This window comes from Bidens hawaiensis, unplaced genomic scaffold (assembly GCF_021521415.1).
Source record: "Bidens hawaiensis isolate Kalapana, Puna unplaced genomic scaffold, B.hawaiensis_p1.1 tig00011729_1, whole genome shotgun sequence".
In the NCBI taxonomy this organism is placed as follows: Eukaryota; Viridiplantae; Streptophyta; class Magnoliopsida; order Asterales; family Asteraceae; genus Bidens; species Bidens hawaiensis.
Window position 1 is genome coordinate 62,815 of NW_027491927.1, and position 18,039 is coordinate 80,853.

An 18,039-nucleotide genomic window follows, 5' to 3' on the forward strand; every position below is an offset into this window, starting at 1 on the left:
TACGTAATGTAGATAGGCGTCAGCACAGGAAAGGACTGTGGACCTTATACGTGCTATATTTGTGTTAGCATAGGGGAGGACTGCGGACTTCGTACGTGCTATGGTTTAGGTTGCAACATAGGGAAGGATTGAGGACCTTGTACGTGTTGTCAATATAGGATGGTACATGGAAGTACTGCGGACCTTGCACGTACCATAACTGGTGAACATAGGTAAGGACTGCGGACCTTTTACGTGTTCACGACCTTGAGTATAGGTATAGACGGCGGACTATGAACGTACTCTCGGTAGACTGAGGTTAGTCATTGTAGATATGTATGTATGTATGTATGTATGTATGTATGGTAGTAGGGTAACGGATTAAGTATGGATATGTATCTTCAGATATGTATGTATGTGTATGTATTGTATGACGTCTGATTAACTAGAACTCACTCAGCGTAGCTGAATTTTAGTATGCACGTAGGTGATTCAACCAAAGAGTTAGCATGAGGATGGCACGTGGCATGGATTGAACGGCTGGCATCTGAAGATTGAAGAAACGATGTTTTAAATATGATATTTTATGTTATGGTTTTAAAGAAAAGATTAAATGTTTTGTAATAAACGGTTAAAGTTTTATATTCCGCGAAAGTTTTAATAAACTCTTATTTGTAGAACTGTGTTTATGAGTAAATCCGACGCTAAAGTAGGGCTACCGGGAACGGGGCCTTACAAATTTTGGTAAAGTAACTATTACACTAAAACGACCCACGATTATATATATACACATTCAAGATCTCTAAATCTAATACGAATAGTGTGTTTTGTTACTGTGAGCCGCGAGAGTAAACTAAAAGAAAGATATTAGTGGTGACCAACCAAGCGTATGGTTAAGTAACGATCGAAATGGTGGTGTTCGGTCACAACAATTAACGAGCCGTTTTAGGAGAAACCGCTGTCGATTTTTCGATGGTCCGCCAGGTATGTTGAGGCTTATCTATAAATATCAAGCTAGCCATGGTGGTCGGATTCACCATCCCAACTTCCCTCTTTGCTTTGGTTTGCATGCCCCCTCCCCCACGTCCGACAAGCCGTCGAATCCTGAGCCTCGAAGTATGTGCACGACTTGGCAACCTCCGAACATCGCATCGATTTGTGTGCCGTGAAAAAGTAGATCAAGAATACCTCGATATTCATGCAAGTACGAAAGTGCTGCCGAAAGTCTAGGTAATTATTAAGCTTAGCAAGGTCAATCATTCATTCATTCACAAAGGTTTCAAACGAGATCACCACATCATTCAGAACAGACAGTCACAGGTGAATACGTTAAACCTTTTTAAACAATCAAGATAAACGGGTTGTTTATCTTAACAAAGTCAGTCAAATAAAGATTTATGGGATTACGTGATCCCTATTAAAAATATAAGAGAGAAAATAAAAGAAACTCAGACCGAGTACACATGTGTCTAGATTCAAACATAATTAATCTAGTCTATCAGTCAAGGCTACGTGGCCGCATACTAGAGATCATAATAAAAGTTCTCTAATGGGCATCACTTCCCAATGGGCGTCAGTTCCCGATGGGCGTCAGTTCCCAGGGAACCGTAATTGTGTGTGTATGGCAAGTGGTACAAATACCAGAAATAAAAGATGTTTTCGCTCAGATTGTTTCACGAAAACTATCTTGTCAGTCAAAGAAAGATTTATAAAAAATTTTAGAGTCAACGATACACCAGCATATCGCTGACGTATTTTCCCCCCAATATTTCAGGAAATAAAGTTAGCACAGGTTGCAAGGAATTATATCCATCCAAGAAGATATATGCTCGCAAGATAGAGATGGCTCAATTTTAAATCATTAAAATATTGCAAACAATATTTAAACAAGTTTTATAAAATCAAACAAGGTTTATAATTCAAACACTCGGATATTTATTATCCGAGAAGCTTTTTTAATTTAAATCAATATTTTATTATAAGATGACAGGTTGGTATCAGATCCATCGATCTTAGCGAATTAGGTATTTAATTATACCTAAGCTTTGATCAGGGAATAGTTTCTATCTTATTATAATGTCATCGGTTCTAGCGAATTAGGTATTTGACAAAAAGTATATCGCCTTTAACCAATCTAGTATTTGATAAAGCACGGATAATATATGATAGTTCAAATTCTTATATTAAATCATAACCAAATATCAACAATAAATAGTTATTCTCATCGACTACACGACCATTAGATAATTAACCGTGCAAGCCAAGTAAGATATTTTCCCAGATTGCAACTTATACCGATAGAACGGTTGAAAAACAAAACTAGTGATATTCCGCTGTGGAATCCATTAGAACTAAATGTAAAGGTTAAAACATATAGCAAACTAACACCGAAGGAATGACCGATGCGCCGTATATTACAATAGATTCAAATTGGATAATTAACGATTCGACATAACCACTTACGCGAATGGAATTCGACATACCATGCACACGAATGGAACCCTGCAGGATTGGAACCAAGGCTGGACCAAGTCGCTTTGAGAAGCATAGAAAATGAGTGTAATTTCCAATACATAAACGATGATGAAACAATTATCTAAAAAGGAACATTCACTTTAAGATTTGTAGGGATAAGATAGGATAGTACAAATTCTTGTGTTAAATCTTATCCAGATATATAACGATCATAATTTTCCTCATCGACTTTGCGACCACCTGAGTCATGTAAACCATGTACAATATTTGTTGTGATTTCCACATATACTAATAGAATGATCGAATAAAATAAATCTATTTGTATTATGTGATACAATCCATTAGAAGAAAATGGAAAAGTAATGGCTAGTGGTCAACGTATGTATGTGTACGATATAATAAAAAAAAACTTATGCACATAAATATACAATAGATTCATGCATGGATAAATTGATGGTACCTCAGGGCACCTACAAGAATGGAACCTTGCACAATTCTACAAAAGTTGGACCCTACACGTCTAGGGTACGGGTGTAATATTTAGAAACAATGATAATCTAATCCGAATAAGAATACACACTTTTCCCATGATGGTGTCATAATCTATAATAATAATAAATAAATAAAAATTCCATTCTTTATATGTATACAAGTGCATCCTAGCATGACGATAAACTTATCGCCACCCTAGTATGGGTATTTATCGATTCAAGGTATTTATCGATTCAATTCGTTTCAATAACTCAGTATAAAATTTTCACCACCAAAGTATGAGTATTTATCAATTCCATTCATATCAATAACTCAATAGCCTACAAGGGAAAATTAAATAGCAAAATCTATTATAAGTATGAATATTGAAAGGACATATTTAGAATACAATGTAGTAAAATAAATAGTTAATTACAACTGGCCATTGTTATTAACAGTTTACATTTACTCATTATATTCTGAATTATAATCTAACATGACAACGTTCAAAACCTCACGTCTGTAACCATTACAAAAAATATTTTTCTATCAATCACGATTGATTTCTTGGATAGAGCCCAGTATAAAATATTTTATAAAATTTTGAAACTTCGTAACAAAATCATATGGAAAATTTTCAAAAGTGTTCTTTAAACGCTATCCAACATAATAAATTTCATGGTAATAATATATCAACTTATAAGATTGAGTCAAAAATTTAAGAGCCTGCTTATGCAGATAAAGTTAAGTTAGACCCCTCTTGGAACTAAATCAAATAAATCCAAAAGGCTAAAATTACGTAACCAACGTTAGTCGCCAATAAATTGAACACTCAATAAGTTGGATACTCTATAATGAAAAAGGAAGCTTACGAAAAAAAAAATTGTCAGACCATTCAACTTTGTTAAAAGTATTTGAATATTTCAGTTAAAATACAATCGGAAGTTAAAATACAATCGGAACTATATACTCAGTTTAAATATCTACCAATTAAAACTTATGTCGATTTTAAAATACACAAATTATATTTTGTAAAAAAAAAATTCAGAAAAGTAAAACTTGAGAGAAAGAAAACAATTATTTAATGGTGTGAAAAATCCATGTTTTTGACAATACCGATTTGAAAGAAACGTCATCTAGCTGTAAAAAAATGAAATTCAAGAAAAGTGTCTCGAAAAGGACGAAGGTCAAAATTTATAATAAAATGTTATTGTGTGAAAAATCTTTATCAAAAGATAAAAATTCATGGTTGTACCAACGACATCTAATGAAAGTAACTTTAAATAATTATTCTTTCTATTAAAAAAAATTAAATCATGTAAAAAATATTACCGTATTAAAAACATAAAATAAAAATAAAAATAAAATAAAACTTTAGTAGTTGTTAAAAGAAAAGTGCACAACAAAAGATAACTAAGAATCATGTGTAAGATAAATGGTTTACTACACTTAGCAAATGTTGTTAACTAATGACCTCATATAAGAGAATGAGGAGAATGTGATGAATGGTTAAATTACATAAACAAGTGTATAAGCAACTATCTTAATTAGGACTTCTAATTCTTAAGTAGAAAAATTAAAAAAAAAGTAACAAAAGTAAATAAATATATACAATATATAGGGGTGAGTTAACGAACAATAATCGCTTATCGTACATTACATAGGCGACTTCCTGCACCACCGATTCTAATTGAAATTAAAACTGCTTGGTGGCATAATTGTAACTAACCTAAAAATACTTAACGCATACCCATCAAAGTCCACCATCGCGACCATCGTCTACTGTCATGAGCACCGTCATCGTGCGTCACCACCATCGATCGTTGGTCACAGGTCAGTTAAGCAATTTCCAATTGAAATTGTTGATGAGCCTAATTGATCAATTAACCTTGAAATTGATCCAATTAATAATCAATTTGAAGCTTCCGTCGATCAATTTTGAGTTTTGAGTTCTGGGTTTTGACATTGAACGTATTAACATTAAGTTTATACGTTCTGTTTAAATGTTCTGTTTAAACGTATTATACGTTCTGTTTAAACGTTCAGAACAAAATCAAGTAAACTTTAAAAAGTTCAGTACAAAAAGTTTTTACGTTCTGTTTATACGTTTTTAAATAATGTTGTTTATAAGTTCAGTACAAATATTATGTTTAAACGTTCTGAAACAAAACTGAATACCTTTAAACTATCTGACCAAAAAAGAACATATTTAAACGTTCTAATACATTTAAAGAAGATCTGGGTGTTCAAAAAAAATGAACATCTTTAAACATTCTAATACGTTCTAAGAGTTCAGGTTGTTAAAAAAATTTAGAAGTTCTGATAAAGTTTAGAAGTTCTAAGAAGTTCTGGGTGTTCAGAACTTCTAAAACTAACAAAAAAAATTAAACACCTGTAAACATGAAATTGAACACTGAAATCACTTCATATAATCTCATAATCATCAAACAATCGTCAATCGACCGTTAATTTGATCATTGATTCGATCATATGAACAAAATATGGAGCGTCTGCAACCGGGTTTCTGCAAAACTCAAAATTGATTAATTGAAACTTCAAATTTATGATTAATTGGACCAATTTCAAAGTTTAATTGATCAATTAGTTCAACAAATTCAATTTCAATTGGGCAATTCTATCAACTAGCATGCGAGCAACGATTGATGGTTGTGTCGGAATAACATGGTGGTCGCGAAGGTGGATGGTGGACGGAATCGTTGAACGACGATGGTGAAGGTGGACGGAATCGACGAGAGAAGAGGTTGACAGAGGGCGGCTCGCGTAATTGTGATTTTAGGATTAGGATGGTTATTGAAGATGGACGTTCCAGAATGTCGCGTACCTATTGTACGATAAAGGATTTTCGTATTCTATCCTTTATCTATATATATAAATATATATATATATACTAGTAGGTACCCGCGCGATGCAGCGGGATCCGAAAACAACTTGCAACACATAATCCTGATTAGTTACCAAAAGCATATTTAATAAGATCAAATTAGCCTAGACTAAAATGAAGTTGAATGTGCAAGTAAACAACTATTGATGTATAGTTGTATACACTTGTAAAGTATCGAATCATTTAAGAGATTAAGTAAACATAAGCCATGTACAATAAACAAACCATTCTACGCTTAAAAACATAATATATTCCTTGAACTCAAAATGTTACACAATTTATATCAAGATGAAGATAAAAAAAAATAAACAAACTGCAACCCAAAATAAAGTTTCGTTCAACCCCAAATTAAATGATGAACTATCATAAATATAACTGCAATCAATTTGTCAGAAATCTTTACAAACTAAACAACACATGTAATATGTTCCGAACTTGACTCAAACATTTAGCCCAGCTCATTTATATGTTATCTGCATTTTTTATTCCTTGTATTAAATTATTAATGTCACAAGTTTATACCTATGTTAGAACAAAAAAGTTAAAATGCTACCATTTCCAACTCCTCTAAGGCCTTTGTTGGAGTCGTTTAGTTAAACATGCACGAAAGATCATCTTGATTCTCGGTTACATTGTTCAATAGGCTATTAGAAACATCTGCTTACAACCATTTTAACCGATTCATATTTAAAAAAAAACTATCATATGTTGATCATGTTAATGAGAGAGAAACGATAAACAATCGTATGTTGAACCGAATCTTACTTGTTTGCAAACTGTAGTCTTCATCTTGCCAATCCCACATAAAATCATGAACAAAATCAAATTCCAGATCCTTAACTTCATTCAAATCTTTATTTAGCATGCAAAAGAGTTTGACATGAACCCTACAAAGTGAACGGGCCGTGTTTGCAGGTTGGCGGGGCCAACCAGACATGAACCCAAAAATTTGAAACGAACCCGAACACAACTCGCATATTCACAGGTTGACCCAAAGCCGACTCGTTAGACCTGAAATTTTTTGGTCAATAAACTGAAACATACCTAAATATTATTTTCACATATAGAAAGGTAAAGAAACGAACCTTGTCACCTTGTGAACCAACTGAAGCGGTTACAATAACAGATTCTGTTTTCTCAGACCCCGCCTTATCCGATGACTTCTTCTTCCACAGTCAACTCATATCGACTGTATATTTACACAAAATAAACAAATAATAAAATCAAATAAAAAATGATAATGTTGGAATCTTGATCGAAATGGGGACCTTTTTGCTGCTACAGGGCATTCAGAAACCTTAGTACCAGCTAAAAGCTTATTAGAATTATCATTTTCAATAACTATTACTTTTGAAAAAGGTTACAGATCAATATATAACACCAACAAGCTAGAAAACAATGGCTCAGAATTCAAATTCTGGAAAAATTAATAAAGTAAAAATGTGAAAAAGAAAAAAAAATAACAAAAAGCTTTTTAAGATAAAAAATGACAGAAAGTGAAGGCATAAACTGACGAACTTCCTGTGAACAGTTCACAAATGTTTCACTAAGCGTTTGAATCGTTTACATGCCTACAAGTATGTTGTTCAAAAAGAAGGATTTTGATTGGAAACATTAAGCTGTGCTTTTATTTAAGGATAAAAACAACAAAAATGTGCAGAAACTTGATAATCCACATTACCTGTTACAGAAGTGAGCAGGAGACAATACACCAAATGGAGCACCCATCGCTAAAAGAAGCTTGCTCCGTTTATTTGAGGGTAATGTGTTCAAATTTGGCAGATCCTACACAAAATTATTTTCCACTCATTCCTGTGAATTATGCAACTGAAACAAAACAAATAAAAAGCAGCAAAACCAGATTTAATGGGCTCTTGATTGATATCATTGTTTCTTTACACACAAAACTTAAGGCTTACAAAAACAGAAAAAATACCTCAAAGCTTCTAGACGAAAGTTTCAGTATAGCAACTCGAGTTGTCAGTTTTCCAGTTAGGCTCTGTTCAATCGGTTCAAGTTGACTTTTGAATGTAGACCGTGAAGCCTGATATAATCACTTAAAACATAAGTATTCCTACAACTAAATAGGGATGTCAACTCGGGTCTTGTTGTGTTTAACGCGTTAGAAACGAAGCGCTTAACACAAGTATCAAACATGAATACAACTCGTTTAACTACTTTATATGTCAAGGGTATAAAACAGTTATACATTTCATGTACCAATAAGGAGAAATGATGGAGCCTAGCATACTAATTTCAATTTTTTTTAAAAATCACACAGCACACTTTTTTATTAACAGGTCTTAACGTGTTTTAGACAGGTGCCTAATTGACAGCCCTGCAACTAAATAGATATTTAAGTATGATTGAAAGAACTATACTATTCGAGAATTAGTGGAATGTTTACCTCCTTTTGTGTAGAATCAAAATATGGTTGATGACCATCATTGTAAAAAGCCGGAGTCCAACCAACTTCCCATCAATGATCCAACGATCCAGATGAAGCACCCATTAAAGATTGGAGAGCCGCAGACGAAGCACGGATGTCGACCTTTATTTGTCATTATCCAAAAAGTTCGCATTTTTTTAAAACTTTCTTATACAAATATGATTACAAAAGATATAATATTCCAATGGTAAATAATTATCTTAACAAAATGATTTAGAAAGATATGAGTTCCGTGTACACTTTGGAAGACTTTGGCATGTTTTCTTTTCATCTTACATATTTAACATGCAGAGATAAATATCAACCAATGTAGGTAAACCTAAAAAATGATACAATTTTCATGATGAAGGGTATATTACATCCTAACTTTTGAGCATTCATATCACACTTGGACTTGTTTATAATTTCACTTTGATCTTTAAGTCACAGAGTGCATATTTTATTAGCAGTAATTTAGCACCAACAAGTAATTTATTAGAAAAAAAATGCTGTAGAAGCAAAATGTATATACCAAAGCCATAAGTTCAGCAGGAAGCCAGTGATGAGTTTCACTGTCAGACTTCGTAACATTCCCCTGCAAGAATAAACAAAAATGAAATAAATAGAGGTGGTAAATGGGTCAAGATGGGCCGTAGGGTAACGGGTCAAATGGGTTCCGCCAAAAAGGGGTAAAAAGTTTTAAACTTGTTCAAACGGAGCGGTTAGTTTGGGTTACCTTGATAAAAAAAAAACCTGTTATCGAATAAAATGATTTGGGAGGTTTATAAACTAAATATACGTTAGACGAATCTCGGTACACACTCAACTCATTCAACCCGTTATCTTGTTTTACCTGTTTGACGTTACCACGATAAAACATAACTTGTAACTAAATAACTATGAAGTTAATGCGGGAAAAAATCGAATATCGGTCAAGGACAGATATTGAGATATCGGTTATTGCGTTGGGATATCGGTAGTTTTAGTATCATGCCGAATTTATATATGTACATGTATAAAAATACATATATATAATTATTAATAGTAATATCGAAAGTCAATACTCAAAAGTGTCAATATTTGAAACATGGTTTAATCATAAGCCATCAAATCTTCCTCCGAGTCCACATCAACCAAGGCATCCAAAATATAGGTCGATATCTCGGTACCAATATTCTGACCGATATTTTACTTGGTGACCGATATATCACCGATATTAAGTTATTAACTGCATAGACTAAATAAAATAAAAAGGAAAGTGATTAGTTTCACCTCTGTCATTATATCAATCTGTGCACCAGGAATCAACTCGGGTTTGACCAGGTCAATCTTATAAGAAACAAAACATAGTTACACACCAGTAATAACTAACTCTATAGCATAATAACAAAGTAACAAAGTGAATTGTAACCTGAGAAGAGATGTTAATAATATCCCTGTGTTTTGATGCAAAAAATGGTTCAATTATTGAAGCAACTGTTATAACCAATGAACCAACATCAAAACAATTAGGTAATATGATCCCAGATGATGAAAGAGTAGTTGTTACAGAGCTACAAATAACCAAAAAAAAATATGTTAAAATTAATAAATTGTTGGTAATAAGAGCCAAAATGATAAAGAACACAACACAAACTCAAAAATAAGAAGATTGCAGGAAGTTTTCTATTGATTGAAGTTTTTGTGATCGATTACATGCACAGCTAGAGGGCTTATTTATAGCCATAAAGAAGAGAGAATAACTCAACAAACTGAAAGGAATTGGTATACCCTAAAGACTTGGTAAAGCCAGTTATAGGTAACCGTTACAATTTATTTAAATCAAAAACATAATAATAAAAAACAAATTAGGAAATGCCCACGTGATGCATGCATGCTAGAAACTTCCTGTGCCACATCAGCTTTGGATCATCATTCTTCACCCTTCCTTGATTCAAAGCTCACAACTCCCAACTTCTTGCGATAAAAAGAAACTTTTCCATTGACAAACCTTTGATAAGAACATCTGCTAGTTGACTATGAGTGCTGCAATACTCAAGCTGAACTTGCTTGTTTATGACCATCTCACGAATAAAATGATACATTAGCTCAATATGCTTGGACCTGCTGTGAAGTACAGGATTCTTGGACAAATGGATTGTTGACTTGTTATCACAGTGAATCACAGTAGGTTCCTGCTGTTTGAACCCATGATCCTCCATAATTCTTCTCAACCAGATGGCTTCGCATGTGGCACCTGTGGCAGCAATTTATTCTGCCTCAGTGCTAGATAAAGCCACCGTACTTTGTTTCTTTGAGCTCCAAGCAATAGCACCACTTCCCAAACTGAACACATAGGCATATATGTTTTTTCTATCATCTAAGCAACCTGCCCAATCACTGTCACTGAAGCCAACTAACTTGAAATATTGAGTTTTCTTGTACCATATCCCATACTCCATAGTGTTTGCAACATACCTGAGAATCCTTCGAGCAGAACCAAGATGAGTTTTTGAGGGGCTTTGCATGAACCTTGAAACCAAACTCACTGCATGAGCCAAGTCTGGCATGGAGTGAGTTAGATAAATAAGGTCACCTACCAAACTTCGATATAACTCCCCATCAACTTTATCAGCCCCATCATTCATTGACAATTTTTCACTGGTGTTAAGGGGAGTGATTTCAGACGTGCACCTTTCCATTCCAAATTTTACCAGCAGATATTTTGCATACCTCTCTTGTGACAAGAAAATCCCTTCTTTGGTATGTTTAACTTCTAGACCCAGGAAGTAACATAGTAACCCCATATCAGTCATTTCGAACCTTGACTTCATACCTTCCTTGAATTCAGAGATCAACCGATCACAAGAGGATGTACAAATGATATCATCAACATACAGGCTAACATAGATGACATTACCTGATACATCCCTTTTTGTGTACAGAGTTGGCTCATAGTAACTCCTCACATAACTGTGTTCCAGAAAGTAGCTATCAACTTTAGCATACCATGCTCTAGGGGCTTGTTTAAGGCCGTACAAGGCCTTATGGAGTTTATACACCTTATCTTCCTCTCCAGGCACAGTGTATCCTTCGGGTTGCTCAAGATAGATGTCTTCACTTAGCTCTCCGTTCAGAAAGGCATACTTAACATCCATTTGATGGATAGCCCAGCCCATATAAGCAGCTACATTGATTATCAACCTGATGGTTTCAAATCTTGCTACTGGTGCAAAGGTTTCATGATAATCTACCCCGGGTTGTTGTGAGTAACCCTTTGCTACCAGTCTGGCTTTGTGTTTTATACCCTTCCCATCAACAGCTGGTTTGACTTTGAACAACCATTTTACACCCACAAGATTTTTTCCAGGAGGAAGTGAGACTAGTTCCCAGGTGTTGTTTCTGGAAATTGCTTCCAGCTCAGCTTCCATTACTTTCTTCCATTCATGTGATTCTGAAGCTTCTTTAAACGTGATAGGGCCTGAAGTATTAAGGGCAAATTGACATGCTTCAAATTCTTCATCTACATCAGAAAGTTCATCTCCAGCCACATTGTCACTAAGCCATGTAGGTTTCTTGGTTTTTCTTCTTGAGGGACCAGCTATGGCTATAGGTGTGGTAGGTGGTGTTTGAACAGTGGGATGATTAGTTTGGGAAGTATTGGGTATTTGGAGTGGTGAAGGTATAGAGGAATTAGGTGTAGTGTGAGTACTAGGTGGTACAATGTTAGGTGAGCTCTCATTAGATGGAGCAGTGGAGGTCACATGCTCATCATAGGTCATAGTATAGGTTTGAGGGTTTTCATGTAATGTTTGTCTTGTTACATCAGAGGGGAAAGGGTCATGGGACATGGTACTATTACTTTCATCAGGCCAACCCCACTTTGTCTCTTCCAGAAAGACAACATCTCTTTTGATAGAGAACTTTTTGGTTTTAGGATTATATAGCCTGTACCCCTTTGTTTGGCTTGAATAACCAATGAAGATACACCTTTCAGCTTTGTTGTCAAGCTTTCTTCTTAACTGCCCAGGGACCAAGCCGTATGCCACACACCCAAACACCCTCATGTGCAAGACTGAGGGCTTCTTTGTAGACCATGCTTCGAAGGGGGTTTGATTAACCAAGGCTTTTGTTGGTGATTGGTTTAGGGTATACACTGTTGTGGCCACTGCTTCAGCCCACAGAAAGTTGGGAAGTTCTCGTTCATGCAACATGCTTAGAACCAGATTCATAATGGTTCTATTTTTTCTTTCTACAACCCCATTGTGTTGGGGTGTGTAGGCAACAGTAAGTTCTCGTTTGATGCCTGCCTGCTCACATAACTGATTAAATTTTGTGGAGCAAAATTCCCCACCTCGATCAGATCTTAGCACTTTAATGGAGTTCTCACTTTCTCGTTCAACCATTGCTTTAAACAATTTGAATTTCTCAAATGCTTCATTTTTATTTGAGATAAAGTATACCCAACACATACGAGTAAGACCATCAATAAAGAGCAAATAGTAAATATTATTACCTAGGCTCGGTACTTGCATAGGTCCACAGAGGTCTGTGTGTATGAGCTCCAACTTTGTACTTGCTCATGTGTTTAAACCATTAAAGGGAAATCTGGCCTGCTTGCATGCAATACAGGATTCACAAGTGACATTATGAGTCACCTTTGCAATCCCTTCCACCATATTGTGATCGTACAACTGTTTTAGTCCCCCAAAGTGCAGGTGATCAAATCGATAGTGCCACTTGAGTGCTTCTACATCGTCTTTGTTGGAGGAGGTGTCTTGAACAGACACCATACATGATGTGTCAACCACAAACATATTGTTGGTGGCTATTGGCACTCGGATAACTACCTTCCTGGTTGCCTTGTTTCGAACTGAGCAATACCCATCATCAAATAAGAGGGAGTACCCCCTCCTCATAAATTGCCCAACACTGAGGAGGTTGTACTCAAGAGCTGGTGCATAATACACATTTTCTAGTATCTTGAACTTATCATTTTCCATGTGCATGATTACAGTTCCCTTCCCTTCAACTTTTAGCTCTTTCTTGTCTCCCATTTTCACAGTCAACTTAAAGGAGTTATTAATTTAAATAAAGTACTCAAGGTTACCTGTCATATGATTTGAAGCACCCGAGTCCATGAACCAATGCTGGACTTTAGCATCATCGTGATTGGTGCTTACCATTAGAAGATGTTGTTCTTCTGTCTCAACTTGTTCCTCTTTATGTTCGACATCAGCTACGTTTACTTGGGGCTCATCATTGTACCAACAGTCCTTTTTCAAGTGACAAATTTTTTTGCATACGAAGCACTGTGGAACCTTACTCTTGTCAAGGGTTCCTCTGCCTCGTCCAATACCCCTTCCTCTAGGTGGTCCACGACCACGACCTCTCCAAGAATTTTTTTTGTTCTGATCATGTGCAACATACAGGGCCTGTTCATCAGGTCTTTCAACCATCTTGCTGGAGACATCCAGGGAGGTCCGGATGTTGAATCTTTCTTCCTGAGATTGAAGTATCCCCATGAGTTTGACAGGAGATACCGTAGAAAGTTCAAACGTGACTTCAATTGAAGGTATCACGTAATCGAACTTTGGGGTAAGACTTCTCAGGATTTTCTCAACAATCTTCTGATCCGTGAGTTCTTCACCAAATGCTCTTTGTTTTCCCACATTGTTCATCACACGTGAGAAGTAATCCCCTACCCCTTCATTTTCCTTCATACTTAGGTTTTCAAAGGCACGACGTAATCCTTGGAGTTTCACAGATTGGACCTGGGAGTCTCCTTGAAATTCTGCTTGAAGGAGCTCCCAGATTTCTTTGGAGGTTTCTACAGCAGCGATTCTGGAGAACAAACTATCATGGACACCTTGTTGAATGATAGCCATTGCTTGTGCATCCTTCTTTAGAGTTTCTCTTAGGTCGTCTTGACCTTGAGCGACAACAGTGATTCCCTGGTTAACGACTTCCCACATCTCTTTTGATCTAAGGATCGTTTTCATACGTAGGCTTCAGTGTTCGTACCAATCGCCTTTAAAGACGGGTACCACAGATGCACCAGACGCAATGGGTAGTTTAGGGTTTTCGGCCATTAAGTTTTGAAGGTGAATGAATAGGGTTTCTGAGGGTGTTGGGAGTGGATCAGATTACTGTGCTTTGATACCAAGAATGTTGGTAATAAGAGCCAAAATGATAAAGAACACAACACAAACTCAAAAATAAGAAGATTGCAGGAAGTTTTCTATTGATTGAATTTTTTGTGATCGATTACATGCACAGCTAGAGGGCTTATTTATAGCCATAAAGAAGAGAGAATAACTCAACAAACTGAAAGGAATTGGTATACCCTAAAGACTTGGTAAAGTCAGTTAGAGGTAACCGTTACAATTTATTTAAATCAAAAACATATTACTAAAAAACAAATTAGGAAATGCCCATGTGATGCATGCATGCTAGAAACTTCCTGTGCCACATCAGCTTTGGATCACCATTCTTCATAAATAATATATAAAAAAAACATGGAATTGGTTGTTAGTTTGTTAGATAGATAGATAGATAGATAGATACAAGTAATGATGGAAATCATGTTTTCGCATCTTTAATCATGGAAAACTAAAAAAATCATGAATCCATTGAGATTTTGGTATCATACCTGGGTATGGAAGACTACTGGATGGCGATGGTGGCTAGGGTTCTTGGGAGAGAAGAATTAGTGGTGAATGGGTGATGGTTTTGAGTAGGTGAAAGGAAGAGAGATAGCCAGATAGAAGATCGGGTGTATAACCTTTTACCTTTATGAGATTCGCTCAGTGGGGTTTGATCGGGAACTCAAATTTTCAAGTACATGATCATCAATTATGCTTTGACCTGTTGTATGATATGCATATATATTTGGACACTCTTAAAATAAAGAGTTTTTGTTAAATGACAAGTTTGCCCTTCCTATATGTATTTTAATATAGTATATATATATATAATATATATATATAAACGAAAACATAAAAATCCTACGTGTCGCGATGTGGTTGCTCCCCCCTTTTTTGGAGTCACCAGATTTCCTTGATTTTTAAATGGAGGCTTCTCATGCATTTGACCCGAATTCATGGGTATGGATCTAATCAAACCCATATATTTCTTAAACGAGTTATAACATCTCATTTAATTAAAACTAATCTCACCAAATATTTGATATAAAAATCCTAAAAAGTAGGGATATACTAAAAATTAATATATGATTCATTTAAAAAAGATATATATTATTTATAATTAAAAAACCAATTTTATAGTAAAAAAATAAACGGGTCTTGGGTCTCATCAAACTCATATAGCTTTTAAATTGGGTTATAACATCTCATTTATTCTTGAAACAATTTATCATCAAATCATATATATATATATATATATATATATATATATATAGGGAGATGATCAGAAAGAACTCCATTTTATGGAGAGAACTAAAGAACTAATAATGAAGTATTTTTAATTTAATTAAAAAAAATATTTTTAAAATTTTTTTCTTTCATCCTTCTTATAAGTTGTTATTCTTCATCACAAAAAAATATAAAAAAAATTAAAAAATAAAATAAAAAAATTAACGAGTAATGCATATATGCAATACACCGACTTTTTTATAATGCATATGTGCAATAGTGTGAATTTTGATATTTGAAATAGTGTTGAATAGCATATATATAGTTGTTTGTATTGTTTATTTGTAATAGTGTTATATTATATACAAAAATTAAAAAAATATCGATATAGTGCATATGTGCATTAGTGTTGTATTACATATATGCGATAATGTGTTTTGCATACAATTATTGTCGTATTTGCATATATTCAATAGTGTGTATTGGATAATGCAATTGTGTTGTATTATATGCAATAAAACACTATTGTATATATGAAATATGCATTAGTGCAAATATGCACTACAGTACTACACCGACAAGTTTTTTTTTTAGTATCAATATCATCTTATTAGAATGAGGAAAGAAAAAAAATCACAAAATATTTTTTTAAAAACAGTTAAAAATAATTCTTTAGTAGTTCTCACTTTAAAAGGAGTTCTCTCTAGATCCCACCCCTATATATATATATATATATATATATATTAACTTTCATACAATAAAAAAATAAAAATTCAAAAAATAAATAAATATTAGAAACAAATAATATAAAACAACCCCGTAAATAAACAAAACATTTAAAAGCTCTATGTTTGTTTCTTAAATTTACTCAAGCCATCATATTGTTTTATTTGTAAATGAAGACTTCTCATGCATTTTACTTGAATTCACGGTATGGGTCTCACCATACCTAGATAACCTTAAACGGGTTATAACATCTCATTATTCTAAAAATAAATCTCACCAATTATTTGATATGCAAATCCTTTAAAGTAGAGATATACTAAATATTAATATTCAATATTTTAAGAAAAATATATTATTTATAAGAAGAAACAATTTTACAGTAAAAAAAATAAGCGGGTCATGGGTCTCATCAAACCCATAGTTTTTAAACGGGTTATAACATGTCAGTTATTTTTTAAACTATTTATCATCAAACCCTAAGTATATTATTAACTTTTTTTTATAATAAATAAAATTAAAATGCAAAAAAATATGAATATTATACACGAAAAAGAAACGTAACCTCTGTAATACGGGAGATAAAAACTAGTATATATATATAAACAAAAAATAAAAGTTCAATCAAATTTGACGCCTCTTCGTTGTAATGTTGAAAAGGGTGTTTTTATGAGAAACATCAATTTAGTCTTATTTGTTAGTCTGTATCAATTAAAATAATAATAATAATAATAATAATAATAATAATAATAATAATAATAATAATAAATAAATTTGAATTGAAGAAATGCAAAAAGAAAAAGAAAAAGAAGGCTAATTTTGTTGGCTTTTAACAATTCTTATCAAGTATTACCAAACCCATTCAATTTCTTTTTTAGGAATTAATTCCAAGTCCTTTAGAATATTCTACTTCCGTTCAAATCACTCTACAATCCAACTAATCCGAAGAGTTTCATGATCATATAGACAAGTTAAAATAACATACTCCATTCAAAGAATAAATGATACTAAATATTGAAACAAAGGACAATGATCACTTAAAGACACGAATTCAAAACAAAAGGATAAGAATTATACCATAGCCAAAATCAATGAGAAAGTCATTAGTATCGTAATAGATAAAACTTTCTTACATAACAAATTTCGAGGACGAGATTTAAATAAAGGTGGGGATGATGTAACACCCATTAAAATTCCGTTTCAAAATTGTAAATTTATAAACGTTGTAAAGCTAAAAAGTAATAACCAGCAAAAAGAAAGGTGTAAGCACACGTTATGACTATTTTAAAATATAAAAGTTCATACTCGAAATGTTTTTGATCAAGCGTAATGATTGTTTTAATTGTGATTTGCTTAAACAAATGTAAAATTTATCAAACATCGTTCATGATTTAAGATAAATAAATAACCTATTAACCTTAACTATTATATATATTATTAAGATATCCTAATGATAACTTTAAAGTTGTAAATTATTCCAAATTCTAACCATGTGTGCGCCAATCTTTTCTATCATTTGAAAGAAAGGATAATTCACACTTATAAATAAGCATTATATGTAAATTCTTATGTTGAAGATACATATTTGGAATGAGCCACGTTTCATTATTGAGTGATTCATCAAACAAATTATACTATATATATATATATAGGTTTATGTTCAAGAGAGAAGTCAAGTTATTGCGAGAAGTGTAAGAAGTTATTCCAAC

General features: G+C 33.7%; 3 protein-coding genes across 3 annotated transcripts; all 3 read right to left on the reverse strand.

Moving 5' to 3' along the window:
* Window positions 1-7,437: 7,437 nt before the first annotated feature.
* On the reverse strand, window positions 7,438-10,456 carry LOC143538813 (glyoxysomal processing protease, glyoxysomal-like). Its single transcript, XM_077032278.1, has 5 exons — window positions 10,200-10,456; window positions 9,667-9,808; window positions 9,528-9,584; window positions 8,788-8,850; window positions 7,438-8,378 (listed from the first exon to the last, which is right to left on the reverse strand). The coding sequence occupies exons 1-5, from the start codon at window positions 10,454-10,456 to the stop codon at window positions 8,307-8,309; spliced, it is 591 nt and encodes a 196-aa protein (XP_076888393.1). The 3' UTR covers window positions 7,438-8,306.
* A 2,358-nt stretch (window positions 10,457-12,814) lies between these two features.
* On the reverse strand, window positions 12,815-13,291 carry LOC143538814 (uncharacterized). The gene has a single exon (XM_077032279.1). The coding sequence runs from the start codon at window positions 13,289-13,291 to the stop codon at window positions 12,815-12,817; it is 477 nt and encodes a 158-aa protein (XP_076888394.1).
* A 30-nt stretch (window positions 13,292-13,321) lies between these two features.
* Window positions 13,322-14,209, reverse strand: LOC143538815 (uncharacterized). Its single transcript, XM_077032280.1, has one exon. The coding sequence runs from the start codon at window positions 14,207-14,209 to the stop codon at window positions 13,322-13,324; it is 888 nt and encodes a 295-aa protein (XP_076888395.1).
* Between the last annotated feature and the right edge of the window lie 3,830 nt (window positions 14,210-18,039).

Bases quoted from the DNA above. Each gene is read 5' to 3' on its own strand.
- LOC143538813 (XM_077032278.1), bottom strand. From the start codon at position 10,456: ATGGAGGATCATGGGTTCAAACAGCAGGAACCTACTGTGATTCACTGT. The intron at 9,809-10,199 runs GTGAGCTTTGAA...GGTTATTTGTAG, and splicing joins ATCGCAAGAAGTTGGGAGTT to CTCTGTAACAACTACTCTTT. The intron at 8,379-8,787 runs GTATATACATTT...TGACAAATAAAG, and splicing joins CTGCTGAACTTATGGCTTTG to GTCGACATCCGTGCTTCGTC.
- LOC143538814 (XM_077032279.1), bottom strand. From the start codon at position 13,291: ATGGGAGACAAGAAAGAGCTAAAAGTTGAAGGGAAGGGAACTGTAATC.
- LOC143538815 (XM_077032280.1), bottom strand. From the start codon at position 14,209: ATGTGGGAAGTCGTTAACCAGGGAATCACTGTTGTCGCTCAAGGTCAA.